Source organism: Panicum virgatum, chromosome 9N (genome assembly GCF_016808335.1).
Source record: "Panicum virgatum strain AP13 chromosome 9N, P.virgatum_v5, whole genome shotgun sequence".
NCBI classification, from domain to species: domain Eukaryota; kingdom Viridiplantae; phylum Streptophyta; class Magnoliopsida; order Poales; family Poaceae; genus Panicum; species Panicum virgatum.
In genome coordinates this window covers 3583904-3609738 of record NC_053153.1, presented here as the reverse complement: position 1 = coordinate 3609738, position 25835 = coordinate 3583904, and the positions used below count along the sequence as shown (strand labels likewise).

At 49.6% G+C, this 25835-nt stretch overlaps 2 protein-coding genes and 1 pseudogene across 2 annotated transcripts; all 3 read left to right on the top strand.

The window, feature by feature from the left end:
- Window positions 1-1517: 1517 nt before the first annotated feature.
- On the top strand, window positions 1518-6214 carry LOC120687522. Its single transcript, XM_039969537.1, has 5 exons — window positions 1518-1586; window positions 2784-2886; window positions 3337-3697; window positions 5725-5853; window positions 5942-6214. Exons 1-5 carry the CDS (start codon window positions 1518-1520, stop codon window positions 6009-6011), a joined length of 732 nt encoding a protein of 243 aa, XP_039825471.1. The 3' UTR covers window positions 6012-6214.
- A 7993-nt stretch (window positions 6215-14207) lies between these two features.
- Window positions 14208-17477, top strand: LOC120691232. Its single transcript, XM_039974256.1, has 7 exons — window positions 14208-14643; window positions 15102-15188; window positions 15270-15527; window positions 15627-15791; window positions 15945-15998; window positions 16112-16258; window positions 16801-17477. The coding sequence occupies exons 1-7, from the start codon at window positions 14497-14499 to the stop codon at window positions 17176-17178; spliced, it is 1236 nt and encodes a 411-aa protein (XP_039830190.1). The 5' UTR covers window positions 14208-14496; the 3' UTR covers window positions 17179-17477.
- A 4324-nt stretch (window positions 17478-21801) lies between these two features.
- On the top strand, window positions 21802-23120 carry LOC120691652 (annotated as a pseudogene).
- Window positions 23121-25835: the final 2715 nt, after the last annotated feature.

The following is a 25835-nucleotide window of genomic DNA, read 5'->3' as shown; positions in this document are numbered from 1 at the left end:
CAGGCTGGAGATCACACGTGGGCGCCAAGGTTCGAGTTACCGCTTGCAGAGGTTCATGGTCATCCAACTTACATATTGTTAAACGGAGTGCCAGACATCGAGTCAATCCATTCCTACGATCCTAATGTCGTCTTCTTCCAAGAGGATTCGCATCCATTTGGGACAAGTTCTGGAGGGACTCAGTTTTGCCAAAGTATCATGAACCACGATGGGGTCCTCGAGGTCTATGTTGGAAATTAAGGTGGTCATAATACCTACTAAAGTTATGACATACTAGCTCACTCTAAAGTCGGTAAGACTATCAAATTTCTAGTTACTTAGTGTATTGTGTCCTTTTGACAGCAGAACCGTTTTTTTCACTTCCGGGTGGCAGGGTCTACTACCAACACATGAAGTTAGCTTCCGGGTGGTAGAGCCAACCTACAATAAAGTTCAAACCCTTGATGATCCTGAGTGAAAGAACCAAAATTTGATGGATCACAACTTATACATTAAATAATTTTATGGCTTAATCGGGAGAAAAACACTTATAAGAATAAAATTTTATTGCAACACAACAATACTATACAAGAGCATACAACTCACTCTTATTTACTGGCTAGCCTAGCAATCACCCTTCTCTCTTGTCCTCTCCTATCTACCACTACCTCCTCTCATCTACCATACTCATGGATGGTTACCATGGTAAGAGAGGGGGTCTCTATTTATAGGCAAAGTGGGACCATTGCACCAAGATAAGTGTTTCCTTTGTAGAGAATTTCTAAATGTTCTAGCATTTTCTAATTTAACTTATTACTGATTTTAGAGTGCTTCATGTAAATATCTTCTTTTTTGTGGTGGAGAATATTCTAGAAAATTGTCATACTCTTTTCAACAGGTTGTGACTCTCAATTGTAGGCCGTGGAGGCATGGACTCCCATCCTTCCCCGATAAATCTTACTGACCAATTGTCTCCCGGAAGCAACGGATCTTGGCTGCTGACATATGGAACTGCCCCTAGGATCACCGCCTGCCTAAATCCATGAACCAATACTGAAGCAACAAAAGAATATTGGTACACGGTGTCCAACACCGACACGTGAGTTCCGGAGCGTGTCGGGCAACAGGGGCGTGTCGGTGCAATAGAAAGTACGAATATTCATTGGATTTCAATAATCTGTGGGACAACCCAAGTTTTATAGCTTCTCGTCTGCCTAAAGAGGTAATGCTCATTCTCCTTGTGCACCCAAACAATGCACGCCAAATTTATTTATCGCATATGCTACTCCATGCGATTCAATCATAGAAAGCCCTGTGCGGCCGCCGGTGAGCTAGGGGAGAGGGTGGAGCGGCTGCCGACGAGCTAGGGGAGGGGGAGAGGAAGAGGGTGGCCGGCGATGGGTGGTTGGTGAGGGGAGTGGCCGCCGGCGATCTCGCCGGTGACCGGGGTGTAGGGCGGCGGCAGATCTTAGGGTCCCGGGGTTGCTGGGGTGGAGGCGGTTCCATGGCCACCAGACCTAAAGGAGATGTCAGCGACGATGACGGTTCTGTCGGCGGAGGGCGAGACAGCGCGGGAGCGCCACAGGCCGGACGGGGCAGGACCCCCAGTGGGTGGTGGCTAGCGGCGGGGGCGAGGAGAAGGCAGGGGTGGTAACTGAGCAGTGCTGCGGTGAAGCTTGATTAGCGACGGCGGCGGTGGAAGGCAGTGGCGGAGGAGCCGGAGCCGGGGACGGCGGTGGAAGGCGGGGGCGTCCGCCCGCTTCCTTCTGCTACACGTGCGTCTGAAATCGCAGAATGCAATAAATAGAAGCCCCCCACAACGCAAAAGTCTTATATTTCTTGAAGGGACGGAAGATACTGGCTGTGTGAGCTCAACTGGACATGTGACAGAAACAGGGACGTTTGCATTGCCTATAATTCCGGTGGAAGAAATGAGATGTGCCGTGGTCCATTGGTGCGACCGTTCGCTGTAGTCCTTTGGAGCATTTGCCCGGTAGGAATTCTGGGTACTGATTGCTCTACGTTTAGTGGTTAGTGATTCTGCTTTTCCATTAATAGAGAATCTGTTACTTGCATGCATCGAATTGACTGCTGTTTCGTTTGACAGGACTGGAAGCCCCTCAAATTGTCGCAGAAGAATGAGGACGGATTGGAGGATGACTAAAAAGACCAAGCCGAGAGAGAGAAAAAAAGTAAGGGGACCGAATGAGATCAACGTGTGTAATAAATTAAAGTTTTTTTGACGCTGTTTGAAGCTAGGGGACCGAATGAGATCAACGTGTGTAATAAATTAAAGTTTTTTTTTGACGCTGTTTGAAGCTAAAGGTTGTTATGCAGTGCTTTCGTACCATCGTCGTTGTCTGATTTACATGACTTATATGTTGCATAACATCGCAAATCACCACTTATTAGTATGTCTACTGCTATTACAGGATGATCATTTTTCTCAAACATATTGCAAATTTGCGATACGATCATATTTGACAGTATTACAAACCATACTTTCATATCATCACATTTGTTCATCCAGGCAACGCAAATCATCCGAGCGTGCAAACAATTGCCTGTATTCCACACGTATACATTTTCACTGTCCTAAATACAATCTCACGCAAAAATGGCCTCCCATTTGAAACACGCCTCCTCAGTGAACACTTCAGCATGGTGCATCGCATGGTTTGAATTTCATTTTAGTACAGATATCGATCACCTCAGATTGATTGCAGAGGTTTCTCAAGTAATCCTCCTATTCCCAGGAACTCTTGAGCATAAAGTTCATCATTCTTTGCAAACATGTTTGTCAGATTGCAGTCTATGTTCCTACTCTGCAGTGCCGAAGAAGGCTGTGTTCCGGGGAGCACCGTGCCGTGCGGCCGAAGAAGCGAGGGCCTTCCTCGCCGTCTCCAGGTCGGTGATTTCGTGATTTCGTTCTCGGCAATGTTTACTGTTCCGTGGTCGATGCTTTCGCTTCGTCTGCCCTGTTGTCCCCTGCTTCTCTCTGGGTGACTTGTTCGTGCCCGAGTAGGAATGCTTCCGCTGAATTCGTTGCCTCGGCTCTCTACTTCCGCCTTCTCGACGGCCGCCGCGCCTTTCGTTGTTTGAGAGTGCGGCTCCATGGTTTTCCAAACTTCCGTGGACAACCAAAGCTTCCTTTGCGCCGCTGGCCCTCTGATCGTGTCGTTCTTCTTGTCTCCTCAACTCGTCTTGGCCGAACGGTTCTCGGAGCAGAATTCGAATTTTGAAAAATCTGAGGCGGGCTCCCCACTCTACAACGCTTGCTCGCGGGCCAACCAATTTGGCGCCCAAATCTTAGCGGGCCTCTAGGCCGTGGGCAGCCGCAAACAGTGTGCCGCACAGCAAACGATACGCCCGCGGCGGCACAAAAAAAAATAAATCCGCGGGCTCCCGAAACCAAGCCGCGAATTGCGATCGCAGGGACAAATTCAAAAATCACGGCAGAAATAAAGATTCGAAGCAGCAACCGCTGGCTGCAGAACCAAACCCGCACGCGGCGGAGCAGCAGGGCTGGCGGAGGCGGGAAGCGCACGACCGGGCTCGACCCTTGCCCAGTTTCCCGCCTCCGCCTTCCCCGCGCTCACGCGGCGACGGGCGGGTCCGTTCCCGCCGCCGCGGCCCGCCGGCGATGCGGCGACGCTGGCTCTCCGCCGACGGCGTCCTCGCTCTGCTCCATCTGCTTGACTGCTTCTTGTCGATTCAGGTACGCGGCTGCCCCGCGGTTTCGGTTTCGTATTAAGTAGCTGATCGCTAGTTCGTGGACTGAGGGTTGGTTTTGTGCACTGTCTGGAGTCACACTGGGTGATCTGGAGAACTCGTCCGAATAGAGTCATATTCAGCATCAGCGATCTGAGTGCTCGATTCAGATAAAATTTTCGTACTAGAACTTAGCAAAATGACTTTGTGGAGAGATGGACCTTAGGTTTTCTTGGTATCTAATAATCGCTGTAGGTGCCAGATTTCTTTTTGAAAAGCTTTAGGCGCCAGATTTCGAGTTGAAGAGGACTATAATAACTTTAAGTTATAAGTATGACTCATCTTCGTCAAATTTAGGATGTCATATGTTGAATTGCACCGTGCAATGTTTTATTCTTAATCGTTCCATTTGCTGTTATTGGAGCTACTTCTGTAATTTGGATTACTGTGTAGAACACTAGACAGTAATGTTCTAATTTGACCTCTCAGAATCGGTTCCTTCTGCCTATTCTAAATTTCTGACGCAAATATAAAAATAGCACCCACGGAATTGATCTATTGACCTGATCATGATTGCTGGTTGAGTTTTTTTTTTGGCTTTTAACTGCAACTTGCTAACAGACTAACAGTAGAGACAGAGTGAACTTGTACAAGATGTGCGCTATTCTGGATATGAGTGAATATAAAATGAGGAATTTGATGATAAGAAACACTAACAAGACTCAAATGTTGTGCACACTGCGTAGTAGCCCTGCTGCCTCCTGCCTTAATAATAATGATGATAAGTGATGTTTTGCTTGGTCAGCCTGCTGGAACTTTTTGGGCGTAATATCCTTACTGAGTTCTAATGCTTGACTTCCTTCTTGGGCGCATAGTCAGGGAGCAAGTATGTCGAGTACCATTTGACCAAATGATCATGATTTCTTTCGATAAGAGCGATCAAATCACTTGGGCTCACTCACAGCAAAGATTATTTTCAGAGTATTTGTTCATGCTTAAAGTTAATCTTTGTTTCTAATAGAAAAAAATCGTCATAACTCATCTTGGTGAGGATAGCACTTAGTGAGAAGTAATAAGCATTTACTCAGAAGAAGTTATAGTTATCATAGCAGCCAACCTTTCAGCTGAATCTCTTCACCGTGCCAACAGGGGCCTTTCATTTGTTTTAAAAACTTTGGGATTGGAAATTTTAAAATTATAGGTCCTCCATCCATCTCTGAATTTCATTTGTGTTAGGTTGTACAGGAATAAGGATCTGAAATAGAGAAAAATTAGGGCTTCAGGTGCTAAATCAGTCACTCTTCTATCTCCTAGTTTTCAGGAACCTTGCATTCTGAGGGAGCTAATTGTTAATAAGTTCATAGGTCGGAGACTACCGAAAAAACTGAGAGCAACTGGTTAGACTGTCATTACTGAATATTGTTCGTTTTCAAAGCAGTAGTTATAAATATCACAGGTACCTGAAAGTAGAACTACCATTCATCTATTCCATAATTGACTTGAAGAAGTTTCCTTCCTGTCTGGAAATGATAAGATCCCACATTCTCACTGTTGATGTTGGATTGACAACGTCTCAAATATGAAGAAACAGCTGTTGCTTTGCAAGTATAATAGTATTTAAGAGTTTGTTAGGAATCCCGACCCTCGCGCAGGATAGTAAAAGGAAATAGACCTCTCATCTTCTCATTTACAGTTATGGTAGTTTGACCTTTCGCGTGTGATAGCTTACAGCTGTACTCGCTGCCATGCCATCTATTTCTAAGTAAAGGCTTGCTCAACAACGATCTGTTACTCATTATCCTGTCTCCATCGATGTTGGTAAGAAAATGGACGATAATGATTGTAGAACTACGAAGCCTTTTCCTCAGTAATTCTATGTTTTTTGGTGACAAGCTGAATGCCTTAGTTTTTTTTTTTGAAAAGCAATGTCTTAGAATGTTTGTTTGTCACCATTTGTGTTTCTCAAATCTTCATGTAGTTTAGTGACCGCTTGGTTGTTGCTGTTGTTATGGAAATTCTGTCTCCCCTTGGCAGGAACTTGTATGGGAAAGGTGGCAAGGACCAAGGTGGTGCAGCCTCCAGCCAGGATGGAGAGCGAGGTAGAGAGACAAATGGGGGACCTTATCCTATGCAATCGCATGTGCTTTCTGAGCTTCTGTTCCGGTACAGTGAAAATGTTTCGTCCTTTTGTACAGTTCCAATTATATATCGTGGTCCATGAATCTTACAAGTAATTTATTTCCTCTGCCAGATTAATTTATTCCCATCGGATACCCCTGTTATTTTCTCCTTGGTCGTCACGCCCAAAAGAGGAAGTTTGATGAATATACTCCAGACTCCAAGAAGGTACCTGCCTATTTCCATCTCTAATACTGAGGAACATGGCGTTGCTTATTCGAATTGTTCTATTATTTCCTTTGCCCCCATCCCATCATATTGTTTTGTTATGAACTTATGATCCGTTCCATCTCGTTGTCCCATATGCAATCACATATGTGACTAGATATACACAACACTGTCACAATCCAAGGAAAAAAAAAGGAAAAGAAAATAAAAATTCCCCGCCGGGCCCACCCGTCAGCCGCCTCCTCTCTCCCTCTCTCTGTTTCCCTCGCCCGCGCCGCACGCGTCGCCGCCGGCCATCCTAGGGACACGTGCCGGCCATCGTCGTGACCCGTGCCGCCTCTTCCCTCTTCCCTCGCCCCTCTCCTTATCCGCGTCGAGCCCGGCCCGTTCCCCTTCAAACCCTAGCCGAATTTGCCCCCAAATCCGCCATTGTTGCCGCCGGCCGAGCTCCCGTCGCCGCCGATTCGCCGCCCACGGTGAGTCCCTCGTCGATTCTTCGCGGGTGGAGCATCTCCTCGCTTCCCTCGACCCGTTCCACCCCTAACCCGACCCCTTCCCCTTCCCTGCAGGGCCGCCGGCGAGCGCCTTCGCCCGCCGCCGCCTCTGCTTGCCGCGCCGCCGCCTCGCCGTCGTTCCCCGCCGTCCAAGCCTCCGGTGAGACTCGCCGCCACCTCATTTTCCCCGTGCGCGCGCCCTTTTGCCCCGCTCCGGCCCCGCCTCTCCGTGCCCCCGGGCGGTCAAGGCCACTGGCCTCGCCTTGACCCGGCCTGGGGTGGTCCGCTGGCCTTTGGGCCCCACCTGTCGGCCTCTGGCTGGCGGGTGTGGTCGGTTCCGGGTACACCCAGCGTTTTCAAGAGCTTTTCCTTATGCAGCAATCTTGCAAAATGTGTATAAATTCATGTATAGCTCCAAAAATTATGAAACTTGTTTTGTTAGATTCCTCTAGCTGAGATATACTTAGGAAAAATATTTTTTTGCATGTTACTTTGGTGTAGATTTATCTATAGTTTTATTTTGAAAAAGTGAGTTTAATGCTTGGTTATTTTTGTACTGCTCGAAAAATGTCAAACTAAATTTTGTTAGACTCCTTGTAAGGTGTAGTTTCCAGTAGTGCAACTTACTCATGTGTTTCCTTGCTGTTGGTTAGGGTTTTATTTCGATTTCGTGCTTGCTGTCCAAAATATGGTTTAATATAGAACTTTTTGCTGGAAAGTGAGAAAATGGCAAAACCAGTTTTGTTAGCTTTGTTTTCATGCCTAGTATCTAAGATAGTTTTCTTGGATTTGTTTAGTTTAGTTTGCATTCCTTTTATGTTTTACTTTGTTTAGAGTGTCTAGAAACTGTTATATTTATGATTAAATATAGGAAATGATTTTGCTGCAAAACCAATTGTCATGAGTTCTTTGTATTGTCTTCTGCATGCTCAAATTGTTTCATGATTTTTTCTTATTGTTTAGTTTATTTCTTAATTCTTGCATCGCATTCATGCATTTTAGTGACCGGACCGTCGGAGAACGAACCCGTGGAGCCTAAACCCGGAGTCCCGTTCGTGGTCGAGTCTGAAGTTAACCCAGGCAAGCCGCTAAGCATGAATCCTTGCTCCTATTTAATCTGACTTAACTAGTTATCACACCGGGTAATGTGGGGTTATATATAGTATGTATGTATTGCATTCTTATACCTAATTTCCTGCATTATCTTCCTTGAATTGTCAACCATGTCCTTGTCACTTGTTAGTCAGTAATAACTTAATCTGACTAGATGCTTAGCCCTGCTTAGAATACTCATATTACTTGCTAGAAAGGAATGGTTTGGAGTATCACACTTACCTGATTATCCTTGATCGCACTTGAGCATCTGGGGCAAGTGGAGTGCGGTATCGAGATTCGAGCGGAATGTTAGGGCCTAGAGAATGAAGTCACATGGGCATAGTCCGCTTGGATCGATTAAGGACCGAGTGGACGACGTCGGTTTTGAGCATCTTTTCGTGCTACCACATATCCAATATAATGGAACGGATATGCCAATTACCTTCCTTGATTTGATCATTGATGTGCAGTCCTAGATACGTGGCTACGGGCTATGCACAGAGGCTTAGTGTGTCTCCAGGTGGACCTATGTGTCGGAAAGTTTAGAGATGTCCCTGGTGGAACTAAGTCTCTACTCGTAAGCTAGGTGTGAGGTTCAATGATCGAGCCATGTTGGGAACGGTTGACGCGAGTACTCCCTTATCCAACTTTGGCCGATTGGGTGAGTCGCATGGTCCTTGCGTCGTGTGGGTAAAGTAGTACACCCTTGCAAGGTTTTAATCAATTCGAATTGCCGCGCTCTCAGTTATGAGCACGCTCTTTAACTCATGAACTCCTCATAGATTATCGTTTATGATGAGAATGGTTCATGTTACAGCTATGAACAGTTATAGTTTATATTACTCTCTTAGTCAACTAAAATTGTTTGGGGTTGGGCAAGATTAATTAATTCTGCTAGGTGATAGTGTAGAAAGCTAATGCTTATGCAATAATTACTTAACCTTAAAGCTTTTACTAGAGCCATTGCATGATCCTTGTATATGTAATCGCGTAAGTCTTGTGAGTACCTTTTATACTCAGGTTGCTTTCTAAACCTAGTTGCAGGTGAGCCCGAAGTGGTGTTCGGCCACTTCTACCCCGTTGATCCAAACGCGGGGGAGGAGTAGGTCGTGGAGGCTGTAATGATGTCCTTGAGCAAGGCGTCATTACTTTAGTAAGTCTTTATCGTAATCGAGCTTCGCGAGAGCATGTGATGCAATAAACTTTATGTTTCTGTTTAATATGGCTTTCGTGAGCCCAAGGCTTGTAAGTGAAGTTTGAAACCCACCTATGTTGAATTTGTAATGTTAAACTATGAACTCTGGTAATGTAAAACTGCTCTTTGTGGAATAATGGCAATGTATTCGATTGTAAACGGTATGTGCATATGCTGATCCTGGGTGTATGTTGGAGCACATACCGGGACTACCGGATTTGATATTATTTTGGATGAATGACGTGTCGGTTATTCGTGTCTCTAGATGTGGGATAACACGTGTCACGCTCTCCGGCAAGCACGTGTTAACTCTCATCTGGATGGTAATGACCGGCAGTTTGTTTAAAATAGTATCAAATTGGGCGGTTCTCACAAACACAATCACAAAATCTGAGTTGGTGCAAGAAGTCGTCAGACGACGGGTCTTTCTCTAATTCCCTCTTTGCCAAACCAACCAGTTGCTACAGCTGAAATGTAGCTCTCACATTTCTAAAGCTGCTACCATGGATTAGGCCCCAATTGTGATCTGTGAGTGTGTGGGCAACCTCAGCACATGAGTGGCCTCACGAACCGAGAACACGTGGGGCCCCATGGTCCCGTGCTCTGGTCACCATGGAAAAAGGGCATGGATGGAGTAGTACCAACGTACTAGATGCACCATTAATCTCTGCTTGGAGAACCTAGAGAAGAAAACTACTGAACTGATGATGAAATAGCTTGGCTGCTAACCTCCTAGCCTCGTCAATTTCTTGCTTCACGGGCAAGCGAGATAATAGTAGCACGTATGTACGTGCTGCCGTTCTTTGCCTCGTGGCTTTTGCTTCTTTCACAGTTCATGATGCAGTGGAGAGTGGGACCTACCTGGTAGTCTAATATAGTGCCTCATTGATCACTCTATACCTCACATTTTCTTTTGTTGTGGCATTATATTCTCCAATTAATAGGTTACATTTTCGTCGTTGAACCTTGGGTTTCGATGAGCAATTGAGTAAACCTTTCAGGCCGTTCTGGAACGCAAGAATTCCCAAAGTGGGCTTAGCATTGTGTTAGAGCTTTCAAGTTCAGGTGGTGACACCTATACGGCCCCACGTAGGCAGGCAGGTATAAGCCGTACGTATAGGCGGATCGCTGATCAGCCCGTGTGTCGAGTTCAGGTCGTCCTTTGTACTACCTGGTTAATTTTTTTCAAGACACAGTGCATGCACGAAACACACTTTAGTACAGGAGTGACCCCACCCACCGCCAATCATGCTTACGCCGGTGCGCCTCGTACAAGGCACGGGCCATCATTCTGTTCTGCAGACACGCACACACAGGGAAGCTCTGAAATTATCAGAGCCTAGATAGACCACCGTCATGCGTTTTTCTGATACTAAGGTGCTTTTAAGCTGTGGCACTAGACCAGATGGCCTGATCATGTTTATGGTTCGTGGGTGATTAGTTTCTTTCAAGAATGTTTGCATAGATAAAGCCACTAGCTAGGCGTGATAAGGTCGTAATAAATACCCACGAAGATGAAGTTGATTTGTGTAAATCAAACCTGAGAGTGATTTGTGGCACAGGCATCTCCGTCAGGATGTGTAGTGCAGCTGGGCAGCAGCTGTGAGCAACTATCAGGTATCAACCCTTGAATTAGCATGGCTGACTACTGTCTGAGTCGTCATACCTCCAATCCAATAGGATCTTTGATAACTTAAAAAAAAATCCAATAGAGTAAGAGCATGCTGCCTCTATTATGTGTTGGGGGAAGAAGTTTGATCTGAAGCATTATGGTGGGAAAACTTGAAAAAGGGTTAGCCCTTCTGTGTGCTACTGTTTACATGCTTTAGCATAAGTGGACAAACCTGCCAGCTTACCATTGACAGCAGAGCATGTGATAACGGCTTTGAATTGTGCGTGCCCATGACTCTCAGTCTCCTGTTCCCGCCATTAGCTGACGTGGTGCGAGTTCCTTATTACCAGCAGCATCTGTACGCCGTCTTGTCCGTGCCCTGGCGTTACCAACGTCACGCTCAGAGTTCTGCATTTTTGTTTCCAAATTGATTTTTTTTCTCATGTGAAACGATAGTTCCAAAGCCCATCTCCCATCCATGTGCCTTGTGCCCTTGTGCTTGTACAACTAGGCAACTAGCGAAGTGAGCTCCAAGCTGCAAGAGTCTAGTGCGGGTAGTGGCTAGTACTAGGCCTTGATTGGATGCGCGCTAGAATCTTAGCGCTAGAAGAGAATTTTTTCCGCATGAAGGACTGAATATAGTCTATTTACAAAATCTTTTTAGGAATGGGTGTAATTTTTCGCGACGAATTTAATGACGGTAATTAATCGATGATTTGCTACAGTGATACTACAGTAACCATTCTCTAATCGCGCGGTCAAAGGCCTCATTACATTCTTCAGGGTCATTAGCGCGGGGTTCTGGAGTTGGTTTTGTAAACTGACTTTGTTTGATACCGTAATAAACGGTCAAAGTGTCATTATTCACTAGCACGCTACAAAACCAAATGTACCCTAGTAATGAGTGAAATAGGACAAGGCATGATTCGGTTATTGTAGTTGGGAAGTGACCATTTCTATACAGAAGAGCATCATCCCCTCTCACTGGCCTTTACGAACCGCCTTTTTCTGCATAGCTCGGAAATAATACAAGTATGAAAGGAAGAAGAGAAAGGTGTCTTTGGAGTGTTTGCGCATGAGCAAAAGCCATGGCTTTCTCGTCAGGATGGATTCCCTCTGTTTGCTGCGGCCGTCGTGCGCTTCAGCTTGTGGATGAAGCAACTGCAGCATCCTAAATACTACTACTGGCTAAGTGGCTAGTCATTAGTTTGAGGGTAAATTGGAACACGTAAGTCACTGTCAATTTTTATCCTTTTATCCAAGTGAAAAACATTATCCTTTTATCGATAATGTAAAGAAGGGTAGAGGTAGACCTAAACTGACGTGGGATGAGTCGGTTAAGAGAGACATTAAGAATTGGAATATCTCTAAAGAGATAACTTTGGATAGGAGCGCTTGCTGGAGACTAGCTATCAATGTGCCTGAACCTTGAACTTATTTCTTTCGGATTTCATCTCTAACCTACCCAACTTGTTTGGGAAAAAAAGCTATGTTGTTGTTGTATCCAAGTGAAAAACATTTTCACTGCTCCAATCCCAGTGGTGCTCCCCCTCTGGGCTGGGCCCTGGCCCATCGCCACCCCCCCCCCCCCCCCCCCCATGTTACTGCGCCGGCCCTGCTGACCTGAAACATCCAGGTTTGTCCCAGCCAGCTCCTCCTACGCAGGGACAGCATGGTTTTCTTTTCCTGAGAGGAGTGCAGGACCCCGCACGTATAAAATGGTACAGCCGCTGTGGCCAACAGGATCGTGACTATTTTTACCCGTTACCAAGAGGTCCAAGAGTGCAAGACTGTTTTCTTTCCCGTTACCAAGGCTGTAAGATCCGGTCAATCCCGGCCGTACGCGGACCCGATCATGGCAATTGACCCTGTGCTGTTCCTGGCTTCCTGCTCCTCCAATGGCCCAGCCAGCCAGCCAACCAACCCCGTGGCAGGCATGGTTTTTACCAGAGCTATCTATCCGGTTTAGGTACCGGCGCCGTACCAAAGTGAAGAAAAAAAAAACATCCTAGCGATGTCTGAAGCGAGCCCAGTTAAATAGAGGCTCATCGGTGCGCTTAAGGGGGCGTTTAGTTCCCCAGGTAAAATTTTTTGGATGTCAAATCATCCCTTTGACTGGATGTCGGGAGGGTTTTTCGGACACTAATTAAAAAATTAATTTCAGAACTCACCTGGAAACTGCGAGACGAATCTTTTGAGGCATTTGACTGCATCATTAGCACATGTGGATTACTGTAGCACTTATGACTAATCATGCATTAATTATACTCAAAAGATTCGTCTCGTCGTGTATATCCAAACTGTGTAATTAGTTTTATTATTTAATTACATTTAATGTTTTATACATGTGTTTAAAGGGGATGCGAAAATTTTTTAGTGAAAATTTTTGGAACTAAACGGGGCCTAAGGACGCGTTTCTTGAATTCTTCTAAAAGCTCGGCGTACGGGCGCTTGCCGGTTAGTCATCAGTGGATGCTGGCATCGAGTGTACTGGCAGTACGAAACGCCACTAATCAGAGTGTAAATTCACCGCCTTGTGGAAATGCCCTCCGGCTTTTTGCGTGCGGTAAAATCATCATAAGAGTTATAAAAAAAACCAGTAGGCTAAGCACGGACCCGTGACGCGGCTGCTTTTGTAAAGCGCCGCCGGCTAATCGCTTTGCTAAGCAAAGCCCTTTCCTTGCGTCCGTGCGTGCGTGCGCGCCCCGGGGCGGGGAAAGATGGCGCGGTCACGCCCGGATCCGATGCCGCGGGCGGGCGCACGGCCGCACGCTCGCCTCGCGCGCGCCGCGCCGCCAGCCAGCAAGCACCAGTAGGCCCGAAGCACCAGGACCGCGCGCACGCGTGGCCCCGCTCCTTTTGGGGACCCTACCGAGCAGTGGGTGCGGTTGGTTCCCTCTGGGTGGGCGCAAGCGGGGGTAGAGTCCCGCCCACGTGCCGCGCAGGATGGTCGGGTGGGCGAGGCGAGCCTGGGGCCCGAGTGGTGCCGCATGGGATGAGCAACACTGGCAGGTGGGCCAGCCTGGGACCCACGGCGAACCCGGATAAAGGAAATTTCTTGCCAACCACACGCCCCCGAGACGGGGAAGAGGAGGAGGCCGTTTTAAGCGCACGTCAAGGGTATGAACGGCAGTCAACCGTAGTACTAGTACTACTGCTCGCCTGCGACCGTGATTTTAGAATGCCTGTCCGCACATGAAACCTCGTAAAGCCGATAGAGCCGTCGTCTGGATTGATCGATTTGAAAAGCAGCCAAAGTTCGACTGGCCATGCTGATGAAGTGATAAGCAAAGCACACAAGTTGACTTTTTAAGCCTCCGTGAGTTTAGATCCATGTATAAGTCAGAAGCTTGAGACTGCTAGTAAAAGGACATGGCATGCGTAATTCTATAATCCAAAATGTTTCTTATGATCACTATACATCACATTATGGTGGATCGTTATATCAACACCATATTAAAAAAAATTATCTTGCCGTACAAAAGTTTTGATGTATACTACAGCAATAAATACTGGGTCCCCTCTCCCCTAAATCCTAACGCTGGTCATTGAGAAACTTTCATTAGCAGCATTGATCAGATTCCAGCATCAAAGGATTAAAAAAAAACTGCGATGCCATCATGCGGCCCACGAATCAGTGGGACGGTCCCCGGTTTGACGTTGCACGCCGGGTGTCCCTAATAATTTCTGAATCATAGAGGGGCATTTCGGTCCAGAAGCACGGGCTCGGAAATGGCAAAAGTAGCATCGACAGTGCTCCTCAGTCCTCACTGCCCACTTGTTTGCAAGCGGTGGTGGACGACGCTCCGCTCCCAACCGAGACGACGAGCCGCCCAAGACGACGAGCCATTTACTCCCACTCCCAATCCCATCACGCCCCGCATTGTTTCAAAATTCTCGATTCGGTCCGTGGTGGCAGCCGCGCGGCCGCCGCCGAGGGGGCTCTCTGGGTAAGAGGGAGAGGGCCTCGCCGTGCTGCAAGGTCGCCGGCGGCGGCGGAGGGCGTCGGAGGAGAGGGCGGAAGGGAGGAGGAGCAGCGGTGGAGGGGTGAAGAGGCGCCGCGCATGGGCACCACGCGCGGGGTCGCGTGTCTGCTCGTGGCGGTGATCTGCTTGTCGTGTGCTGCCGCCGCCGCCGCCGCGAGGTCGCCGGCGGCGAGGCTGCACCGCCACCTCAAGCGGTTCAACAAGCCGGCCGTGAAGAGCATCGAGGTGCGTCAAGTTTGATTTTTTTTTTTCACCCCGGAGCTGTGTCAAGCGTGTTTGTTTTGCTGCTGCTCTCGGTAGATTTGAATTGCTTGCTTGGGGGAAAATATTTTTTTTTCCTTCAGGTGATTTCCCAAGCCAAACTAGCGTCTTTTTAGCTGCATTTGGGAGCATTTGAGCAAGCACAAGTGAGATGATAGGTGTATTTTCTTTGCTAGTCGTTGAAGTTGCACTCTGATTCAATAAAAGCTGGCTTTTGGGGGCTTTTTTTTGCGGTGGCTCTTGAGGGGAATTCCCTTTCGGGCTCTTCTCTCTTTTCCGCACACTTGTTCTTGCTTGGAGTTGTTTCTAGCTTGACTTTGGCATTTTCTTTTTCTGGGATTGTCAAATAATCCTCTTGCTAAAGTGTTTATTCCAGTTCTTATCCATCTAAATCAGTTGCTTGCAAATTTCAAATGGAGCAGAGCCCAGATGGGGACATCATAGACTGCGTGCACATCTCCCACCAGCCAGCGTTTGATCATCCTTACCTCAAGAACCACACTGTCCAGGTAAATTCCAGTGCTTCTCTTGCAGTAACAGAAACCAGTGTCCTGTTGGGTTGTTGCAGTTAACGCATTTGTGCTTTGCAGATGAGACCGAACTATCACCCCGAAGGCCTGTATGACGAATCCAAGACCAATGTGGCCTCCACCAGCAGTGGCGAGAAGCCTAAGGTTCAGCTCTGGCATCAGAATGGCAGGTGTCCGGAAGGCACCGTCCCCATCAGGAGAACGAAGAAGGACGACCTGCTCAGGGCAAGCTCAATGCGGAGGTACGGCAGGAAACGGCACACCACCGCGAACCCAATGTCGGTCAATCCCACCATGCTCAATGAGGGTGGCCATCAGGTACCTGCTCGTATCACCCATGTTGTTGAGGATATAATGTGGAAGGAGGTATATAGGTGTGCCATAGCGTACGTTCATAACTCTTGTTGACAATCGCAGCATGCCATAGCGTACGTTCAAGGCGACAAGTACTACGGCGCCAAGGTGACCATCAATGTCTGGGAGCCCAAGATCGAGCAGCCTAATGAGTTCAGCTTGTCCCAGCTCTGGATCTTAGGGGGGTCATTTGGGGAGGATCTTAACAGCATCGAGGCTGGATGGCAGGTAGAGAAAGAAAGACCCACAGCCCATGAATTTCACATTCATAATCAGTGTCGAGTAATTGCAGCACCGTTTTCGCGGTTGGGAGCCCTGCTGCAGTGCAGTGCCTCTTATCACGAGCTCTGAAACACTTCTGTGTTGCTTTTGTTGCGTCAGGTTAGTCCGGACCTGTATGGGGACAACAACACGAGGCTGTTCACCTACTGGACCGTAAGTTTTGAACATTACTATGTGAACATTCTTGAATATATTTGCACTAGCGCTTGCCATTTTGTTTCCTTAATTGTTGATTCCTGATTATTGTGCTATCTGATGTTCTGCAGAGTGATGCATACCAAGCAACAGGGTGCTACAACATGTTGTGCTCCGGGTTCGTTCAGATTAACAGCGAGATTGCCATGGGTGCCAGCATCTTCCCAACCTCAAGCTACTCTGGCTCCCAATATGATATCAGTATACTGATCTGGAAGGTGAGCAAGTAATTAAACTAGTAACTCACCACATGTCATGCCTAGTACGTTGAGAATTATCAGAGACTTGCAGAGAATCTTTAGCCCACTTGCTGTTATGCTCTTACTCGTGCTCCTCCTTGACTGGTGAACCCGTACCCCTGGGGCTTTGAAAATTGCTTTCCTCCTCACCCTGTGGTTATCGTACTCCTTTTCTCAACAAACCTTTCTTTCTTATCGCTAATGATTACTCAACTTTTGATTTTTCAAAGAAACAACTATTGCTACTTTTCAGCTCAACGAGCTAGTGGTATTCTGAGTGTGAGATAGAAAGTGCAGTGTTGTTCATTTCTATTGAGCATGGGTAATGAGTACATGATTTGCATGCTAGAATAACATGAATGCATCCACCTAGTGTATGCATGCCCAATGGTTTTACTATTCCCTGATACTGAAACCTAGCTATGTCAATATGAATGATGTTTTTTATATTGATAAATTACTTTTCCAACGTATGCCTGCTATATTAATCTCCTCAATATATGTGCATATTATCTGTGCAGGACCCAAAGGAGGGCAACTGGTGGATGCAGTTCGGCAAGGACTACGTGCTGGGCTACTGGCCGTCGTTCCTCTTCTCATACCTGGCGGACAGCGCGTCGATGATCGAGTGGGGCGGGGAGGTGGTGAACTCGCAGCCTGATGGCGTGCACACGTCGACGCAGATGGGCAGCGGGCACTTCCCGGAGGAAGGGTTCAGCAAGGCGAGCTACTTCAAGAACATCCAGGTGGTGGACAGCACCAACAACCTCAAGGTCCCCAAGGGGCTGGGCACCTTCACCGAGCAGTCCAACTGCTACGACGTGCAGAACGGCAACAATGGCGACTGGGGCACCTACTTCTACTATGGCGGCCCTGGGAGGAGCTCCAACTGCCAGTAACTCCGAAATCGTAACAACCATTGGAATGTAATACACCGCCTGCAAGCCTCAGTTTTCTCCGTAGTCCTAGATCAATAGTGTGTCATGTGAATGGGGTTGTTTTGTGGTGGTTTGTAGTAGTTTCTCTCTGTTGAGTTTCTTCTCTCTTTTTTCTTTTCTTCTATTGTTACTGCCAGGAAGGCTTCTGAAGAGAAGCAATGGCATGTGGTGGTGATGCGTTGCCCTTATGGTGGCCTACCTCCTTTTCCTATATGGTAGATTCACTTGTCCTTGTGGTTATGGGCTGTTTTTTTTTTCTTCTTATCACCTTTCTTCACCTTTGATGAGTGTCAGTGTGGCGCACCGAAAGGTGGAATGGGCAGAATTCAGATTTAGGTCAGCAGCTTTGTGCGCCGTTGATGGATGTGGGTACCTGAACCTGAAGCCGGTACAAGGAAAATCATGAACTGCTAGATGTTTGGCCACAACAATTAGATGCCCGATTTGCCTAACAATCCTAATCTCGTGTGCATGGTCTGGTGGGTATGAGAAAGTAACGAGTAAACTTGTACATGTTGACAGGCCCCGGGACGGTCAGGTTCAGATTTCAGAGACAGGTTTGCTTGGGCGCAGAATGGCAGTAGCTCAAATCCGAGCGTGTTTGTGTTAACTGGACAGGCAGGATCATGTGGCACAGCTCACAAGTCCCCAGGCCAACCAACCACCAGCAAATTCGAGTCGACGAACTGCGAGATGTTTGAATTAAGGTTTTGTTTTGATCACTTTGCATTTTGGATTTTTGGAAGGAAATCTTTAATATTTGAAGTATTAAATGTAGACTTATCATAAAACTAATTACAGATCTCGTATGTAAACTACGAGAAGAATCTAATGAGACTAATTAATTCATCATTAGAGCATGTTACTGTAGCATTCATGTAGCAATTTAGTGTCTAATCACGTTCTAATTAGGCTCATTAGATTCGTCTCGCGATTTACAGTCCTTTTATATAATGTGATTTATTTTTCGCCTACAATTAGGACACCACTATCCTATCAACCCGTGCTCCCGCACGGGCTAATTAGAGTTATTCTAAAAATAAATCATATAACTACCAACTATAATTATCTATCTCACGCACTCCATCTATTAAATATTCAAACACATACTGTAAAATATATATTTATAATAATATAGGTGCAATAGATTTTAGTTTGCACCACACTTCCATGTGTGTTTGATATATATTTAATTAAACTATTTATTTTTAAATTAGTGTTCTTATCTCTTTCCTAGTACATGAATACACATTGACACTTATCGTGGGTAGTATTTATATAAATTATAATATAATAATATTAGAAATAGTAATTTAGAATTTTATATCGACATAATTTTATATTCTGTTATAATTACATAATTTAGATTTAGATTTAGGGGTTAATGAACTTTCAATGATGACATAATTGAATAATTTATATACAAATTTAGGGGTTGTTATGCATTATTGTTTTAATGGCATAGGTGAGTAATTTACATAAGAATTAGGGGGTTATTTTAGATTTTTTATAATGACAGAGGTGGGTAATTTACTTTAAGTTATTTTTATAATGACAGAGGTGGGTAATTTATTAGAAAAGATAACATATCCAATGACTATTATAATTAGAGTAGGTAGATGGATGGCTAGATGTTTCTGTTTTTTGTGAGAGTTTCTAGAATTTCTCTATTATTTTAGAGTGTCCATCTAGGATTCTAGATGGGTTCACGTGAAGACTTCAAAGGAACCTCCAATTAGTAATAGTAAGATGCAAGTGATTTACAAAATTTTGTATTTTGACTTTATGGATCTAAACATGGCCTAAACTGGAAATAGCTCCAGAACGCGAACACACTCGGGGTGGATGCACATTCTGATCCACTGCTTTGCCGTTGCGGCTTACGATTTCAACTGGGATGTAGCAGTCAAGGTTTTTTTACCGACCGGAACCAATCCGAAAACCGCGGTTACCGGTGTAACCGGGCCGGACCGGTTCCGGTACCGATCGGTTGCAAACCGGACCAATTCAAAATTTAAATTTGAATTCAAAAAATGAAAAATTTCCAAAAAAATTTCTAAAAATACTTCAAGTTGCGACGAATCTAATGGTGTCAAATTTTTTCAAATATTCATTCATTTAGTATACTTTGCGGGCATGTAAAGTTAAACCAAAAAAAGGGGAAAAAAAGGCCGGCCCATTAAGACCCATCGCGCCGGCATATGACTCACGCGGTTGCCTCCCACTCCGACGCTTATTACTATTGTCTTTGTATGCATGATTGTAAAGCATCTCCAAGAGTTTCCCATCCCAGGTTGTCATTCTTATTTTTTTGGCAAAAACAGAAAAATCCTTCTCAAACAGTTCCCTATCCCAGATTGTCATTTATGCCAAGTTCGAAAAAAGAGCCTCCGCGCGCGTATATATACGATCCGCGGCGCATCCGTCCGTATCAGAAGAGGTGGAAGGGCAAAAAATAATTTTGTTTTTGTCTCAGGGTTTCTGATGTAAGTTTTCATAAGGTGGAATGTCATAAACATAATTTTGTTTCTCTCTCAGATTTCTGATGTAAGTTATATCTGGATTTGACAAGTGAATTATGCCAAATTATTGGAGATGAGCTCTTTTTTTACTTGGCATATCTTTTTAGAAGTTGGCAAAACACAAGATTTGTCAAGTAAAATTTGGTAAACTCTTGGAGATGCTCAGTGTGGTCTTTTACATTAATATGTGCATTGCTCGGTTTTTTTTTGTTACCGGACCGATTACACCTCAAACCGGACCGGTTTACCGACCAAACCGGTCGGCTAACCAGTGCAAACCAATTGAACTGTCGTTTTTGTTTGAAATTTGAATTTGTCTGTTTTTTCAATAACCGATCAAACCGGTCCGGTTTACTGGAACCGGTGGGTCGGTAAAAAAAACCCTAGTAGCAGTAGCGCTCATTGGTATAAAAAAAAAGCAGTAGCGCTCGTGCACTGTACTACTCGCTGACCGCATCTTTCATCGGCGTCCCTCTGAAGAGAGGTGACGCGTCGCTGTCGACTGCAGCTTGCAGCTTGCCAGAAATCTTTTGAGGGTGTGTTTAGTTAGTGAAAAAATTTGAATTTGGGTACTGTAGCACGTTTCGTTGTTATTTGATAATTAATATTTAATTATGGATTAATTAATATTGTTAGATTCATCTTGTGGGAATCCATCAGATTGTGTAATTAGTTATTTCTTTTAACTATATTTAATGTTTTATTTATGTGTCTAAATATTTGATGTGATAGGTACCGTAAAAAAAATTTGGAAACTAAACGGGCCCTGAGATGGTGCAGTCGTAGAGCACATGACCAGCAGGCAGCTGCGCCCCCATCCATGCTGATCCTGGTTTGGTTTGGTCTCAAGCCAATAATGACGCGCCAGTTCAATAATAATTAGAGAAAATGTTTTTGAGGATTTTTCAGAGAAAAGGTTTTGAGGATTTTTTATGAATTAAGTGGTTCTTCCTCCTCTCCTAAGGAGGGAAGCTATCAGGGACTGTGCCTGCCATGCTGCTGGGGCAGACGCCGATGCGGTGTGCCGCACTGGCATGTCCATAGCGGCACTAAAAGGGGCATCTATTCATCGTCTTCTGTGACTAGCGGCGATCCAATCGCAGATACTTTCTTCTTTCTCCGTTGTCTACCCCACCCCCTGCTCCCCTGCCTTCCCCCGCCTCCCGTGCTGCCCTCCACCGCCGCCGACGCTAACTGAGCTCGCCGCTGCCACACCGCCTTCTCTTCGCCCCCGCCACTGGCACTGCCCACCGGTTGTCCCGCCCCGCCCGGCCGGCGGCGCTCCCGCGGCGCCGCGCCCTCCACCGGCCAAACCGTCGCTGCCGCCCCCCCCCCCCCCCCCCCGGCCCTCTCCTCTAGGTCCGGCGACAATAGAGCCCACCCCACCCCAGCAACCCGGAACCTAAAGCTCTGCCACCTCCCGCCACCACCCCGGCGGCCGCCCCGCCCACCTCACACCCCTTGCCGGCCACCCTCTGCCCCTCCCCCTCCCCTAGCTCGCGGGCGGGCGCTCCCCGCTCCCCTGGTGGGAGGTAGAAGGTGAACATGAGGCGCCTCTGTGATACTCCCGCACGCAGTAGCGCGCGATGAGATGAATAGACACGGCGCACCACAATGCAATTCCAATCCCCTCTCTTCGGCTGCGCTTCTTTCTGACGCGGCTACAGCAGAGAGAGAAGGCTGGGTGCTGGGCTGAATACGCGGGTGGCCCGCCCGAGCGAGAGGTCGGGTCAGCTTTCGCGGCCCAGTTAGATCCGGCTACTTGGCCAATCGATACAAACAAATTGACCCGCTCCTGAAACGATCAAGTTCAGGCGTCCAAAAGTCGGATAAAACAAGTAGTAGGCCCGTGTACAAAATAGAAGCATGAAACAGGCCACCGGCAGTGGACGCCATGCAGCATGCTCGTCCGGTCCTCGCAGCACTGCCAAACACGGAGCGTCGTCGTCTTCCCCACCTGCCACCGGCGGGCCACGCCGCATGCAAACGGCCGCCCCGGCATCCCGGCGCCAGATATTTATGCACGCCGATCGACTGCGCATTCCACAGCCCATCGGGCAGATCAGTCCCTTTCGATCGCCTCCACCGCATCGCAAGCGACCAACCGACCGACGACATGGAGGCCCAGAACCACGAGGTGGCCGCCCTGGTGGAGAAGATCTCGGGCCTGCACGCCGCCATTGCCAAGCTGCCGTCGCTAAGCCCGTCGCCGGCCGTCGACGCGCTGTTCACCGCCCTCGTCGCGGCCTGCGTCCCGGCGAGCCCCGTGGACGTGTCCCGGCTCGGCCCCGGCGCGCGGAAGATGCGAGAGGAGCTCATCCGCCTCTGCTCCGACGCCGAGGGCCAGCTGGAGGCGCACCACGCCGACGCGCTCGCCGCGTTCGACAACCCGCTCGACCACCTCCACCGCTTCCCCTACTACCGCAACTACGTCGACCTGAGCCGCCTCGAGTACGACCTCCTGGCGCGCCACGTGCCCGGCCTCGCCCCCGCCCGCGTCGCCTTCGTCGGCTCCGGCCCGCTGCCCTTCAGCTCGCTCGTGCTCGCCGCGCGCCACCTCCCCGGCGCGCTGTTCGACAACTACGACTGGTGCGCCGCCGCCAACGAGCGGGCCAAGAAGCTGGTGCGCGCCGACGTGGACCTGCGCGCGCAAGTCGTTCCGCACGGCCGACGTCGCGGACCTCACGGAGGAGCTCGCGGAGTACGACGTCGTGTTCCTGGCCGCACTCGTGGGGTTGGCGGCCGAGGACAAGGAGAGGGTGGTGGCGCACCTCGGCCGGCACATGGCCGCCGGCGCGGCGCTCGTGGTGCGGAGCGCGCGGGTTCCTGTACCCCGTCGTGGACCCCGAGGGCTTCGGGCGCGGCGGGTTCTACGTGCTCGCCGTGCACCACCCCGACGACGAGGTCATCAATTCCGTCATCGTCGCGCGCAAGGTGGCGGACGACGGGCACTGGAGCATGTGCTGCAAGACGGAGGCCAGCGCCGCCGCCCAGCTGCAGGCGAGGGAGGAGCCGGCGGCCAGCAGGGAGGAGGTGTCCTTCTGAGAGATCTCACGGGCCGGGACGGCGAGGCGAGGAAGCACACTGGCACCAACACACAGACTCCTCGTCGGCTGCCGTGATCGATGGTACTCATCCTACGTGGCCAAGTACGTTCGCGTGTTCGTGCATCTGTATGTGTCGTCCCTGTCTCGTCTTCTTGGTAGCGTGTCGTGAGTTGCAGCCGTGCCATGTGTTCTTCTGTGCTCTGTGTGCGTGTCGGAACTCGGAACGATCAAACGGGGTGTGAAGAAAGACTTGTACACGTATGTGAGGAAAAATAAGAGCAATTTTGTCTGAGAAAAAGGAGAACAAAAATTGGAGCAAGAATCGCATACCATTGTAGCGACTAGCGACCATGCCTGGAGGAGGAATGGAGGATGGAGTCCAGTAACACAAGCTTAAGGAACGGACGCCCGATGAGATGCGTGATCCGAAGCCCAACGAACGGACGCTCTTCGGGAATGGCATACGATAGGCGTCGCTTGGACTGCTACCCTCGACAGCAACGGCGCGGCGGCGGTGCCAGCGAGCGCGCGACGGCGCCTCGAGGCCCTCAGCGTTCACAGGCAGGCTCGCCACCGTCTGTGCGCGAGTCGCGACGAGGATCAGCCGGAGGCGCGTCGATCGATCCGATGTTGGTCACTTAGGTGTCGTAGAGAGGGGCTATAAAGAGCTTCAAGGAAAAAAAATGATCGAAGAATGGTGGACCTCTCGATTGCAGCTTGGGTCGGTACACTAAGCGTTCAACCTGGAGCAGTGGAGTTCCGTCGCCGCGCCGGCGGATGGCAGCCGTCGTTTCCTCACGCCCGTCTTGAGCCTCCGCGCACGCCCGACAATATGCAGGCGGCAGCAAATCTCCAACGGATTAAATAGACCTGTACGCTTGGGATATCAAAAGTTGGATCTGCCAGGGGGACTCCGGGACTCTTCCCTGCGGCAGCAATGGCGGTGGTAGCGGTGCCGCGGTGGCCGGTGGGAGAGTACGCGCCGGCGTGGCGAGGCTCTGGGCAACCCGTGTGCTGCGCGTCGGGGCTGAAAACCCCAGCTGGGGACGGTCGAGCTGCATCGGTCGGAGGCTCTGCGTTCGGCGCGGCAGGGAGGACCGCATTCTCTCACGCCCAGCGGCACCCCTCTACAAACGGCGGACGGCGGCGGGAAGGAGGATGCCCGCGGGGAGGACGGTGTTCGGTCTACCGACCGGGTGGACGGTATTCCATTTACCGTCCACCCCTGGGTCTACCTTCACCGTCGGATCGAGAACGTGCGGCAGGATCCAACACCGCGGGAGGCAGGCGGCAGCGTCGCGTGGGCCGGCGTGCGGTTACATCAGCTCGGCCCAGTCTGATCCGGAGGCCCAGCAAATGAAGCCAGTCGTTTCTCGCACGCGCCATGGCGGACTGGCTGAGCTCCATCGGCCAGTGATTTCTCCTGCGGTCTCCTCGTGCAGTGCACGCGCGTACGGGTGCCTACTTGCTGGATACCGTGTCTGCGAGTGAGCGAGCAGACAAGTTTGCAGTCGACAAGAGCCGCCGCGGTGGCGGCTGGACAAGCTACGGCGGCGAGGAGGGTATACGAACGAGGAAGTGGACATAAGACATGGAAGCCTCGAAGAAAACAGCTGGGACCAAGCTGAGCAAGCAGCGCAACAAGATCTAGCAGCCGCTTCAGCTCAAAGTCTCCGGCCGCGGTGACCTTGCTCGATCGATCAGACTCCAAGCTGCTACTGACTCGACGCCCTGCCCATCGTACTCGGCCTTGCCCATCGCGTCCTGTGCTGCTGGCGCCTCTCCTTGCTCGGCGATGGAGGCGGTCAGCAACGAGATAAACCTATACGCTTCGTGTCGGAACTCTTCCCTGCGCAAGCAAAGGCGCCGGCAGCTGTGCTAGCCGGTGCCGCGGTGGGCAAGGACGCGCCGCCGCGGCGAGGAGGCCCTCGGCACTTGCTGCGCGCGTCCGGAGCGGCAAATCCTAGCCGCTCGGCCGGAGGAGCTGCGTTCCGCGCGCCAGGAACATCGCGTCCTCTCACTACTCCCGGCGCTCCTCCGCATCCGGCGGACGGCGGAGGGAAGCCGGGAAGGGCGAGTGTCCGCGCGGACGGGGAACTCAGGGGGGACGGCATTTCGTTCACCGACCGAGGGTGGACGGTATTTCATTTACCGTCCACCCTTGGGACACATGGACCGTCGGATCGAGAACGTGCGGCGGGATCCTATCCCGCGAGGCAAGCGGCAGCGTCGAGTGGGCCGGTGTGCGGCTAAATCAGCTCGGCCCAGTCTTGCCGAGGCCCAAAAACTGAGGCCAGTCACAGTCATTCATCTCGCCGCAGCCGCAGCCGCAGCAGGGAGCTCCGTCTTCGCGGCCAGCGCGCGCCCGCCCGGCGGCGCGGTGCCGGTGGTGAGCCGGTCGTCCAAGCGCAGCAACATAGAGGTGAGGTGCTGCAGTGATGGATGGGAAGAAGGGCATGGATTCCAAACGACCACGAGAGGCGGCGTCAATTCAGGCTCGAGGCCACGACGGCGAGCAGTCGACCTCGCCACGGGCACCGAACTGTCGTTTTCTTTTCTGAGTGATGATAGCAACCCGAAACGCTTGTCACTGCAGGTGAGATGCGCGGGTCCGGGGGTGGCGTGCCGGCGGCCGGGACATCGATGGAAACGTGTTCCGACGGCGGCGTAGGCGCCTGGGATGTCAATGGCGATGTGCGGCGGCGGCACGGGATCAGAAGCTGCGGGGCCGCACGAAGGCACGAGACATGGAGTCGTCTGCTCGGCAGGCTGCGCGTCCGGAAGGTGGTCGACCTGATAGTGATTTGAGTCGGAGGCGCTGCGTTCTGCGCGTCAAGACGACGGCGGACGGCGGCGTGAAGGACAGTGCCCGCGGGGACGGAAACCGGGGAGGCTTACCGACCGGATGGACGGCATTTCATTTACCGTCCACCCTGGGGCAGCAACACCGTCGGATCGGAACGTCCGGCAGGATCCAACCCCGCGGGAGGCGAGCGGCGCCTCGCGTGGGCCGGCGTGCGGCTACATCATCTCGGCCTAGTCTACTCCC

Excerpts from the sequence above, each read along its gene's own strand:
- LOC120687522 (XM_039969537.1), top strand. The coding sequence starts at position 1,518 with ATGACGGTTCTGTCGGCGGAGGGCGAGACAGCGCGGGAGCGCCACAGG. Across the intron at positions 3,698-5,724 it reads ACTGCTTCTTGTCGATTCAG|GAACTTGTATGGGAAAGGTG; the intron begins GTACGCGGCTGC and ends TCCCCTTGGCAG. Across the intron at positions 5,854-5,941 it reads CTTTCTGAGCTTCTGTTCCG|ATTAATTTATTCCCATCGGA; the intron begins GTACAGTGAAAA and ends TTCCTCTGCCAG.
- LOC120691232 (XM_039974256.1), top strand. The coding sequence starts at position 14,497 with ATGGGCACCACGCGCGGGGTCGCGTGTCTGCTCGTGGCGGTGATCTGC. Across the intron at positions 15,528-15,626 it reads TCAATGAGGGTGGCCATCAG|CATGCCATAGCGTACGTTCA; the intron begins GTACCTGCTCGT and ends TGACAATCGCAG. Across the intron at positions 15,792-15,944 it reads GCATCGAGGCTGGATGGCAG|GTTAGTCCGGACCTGTATGG; the intron begins GTAGAGAAAGAA and ends TTGTTGCGTCAG.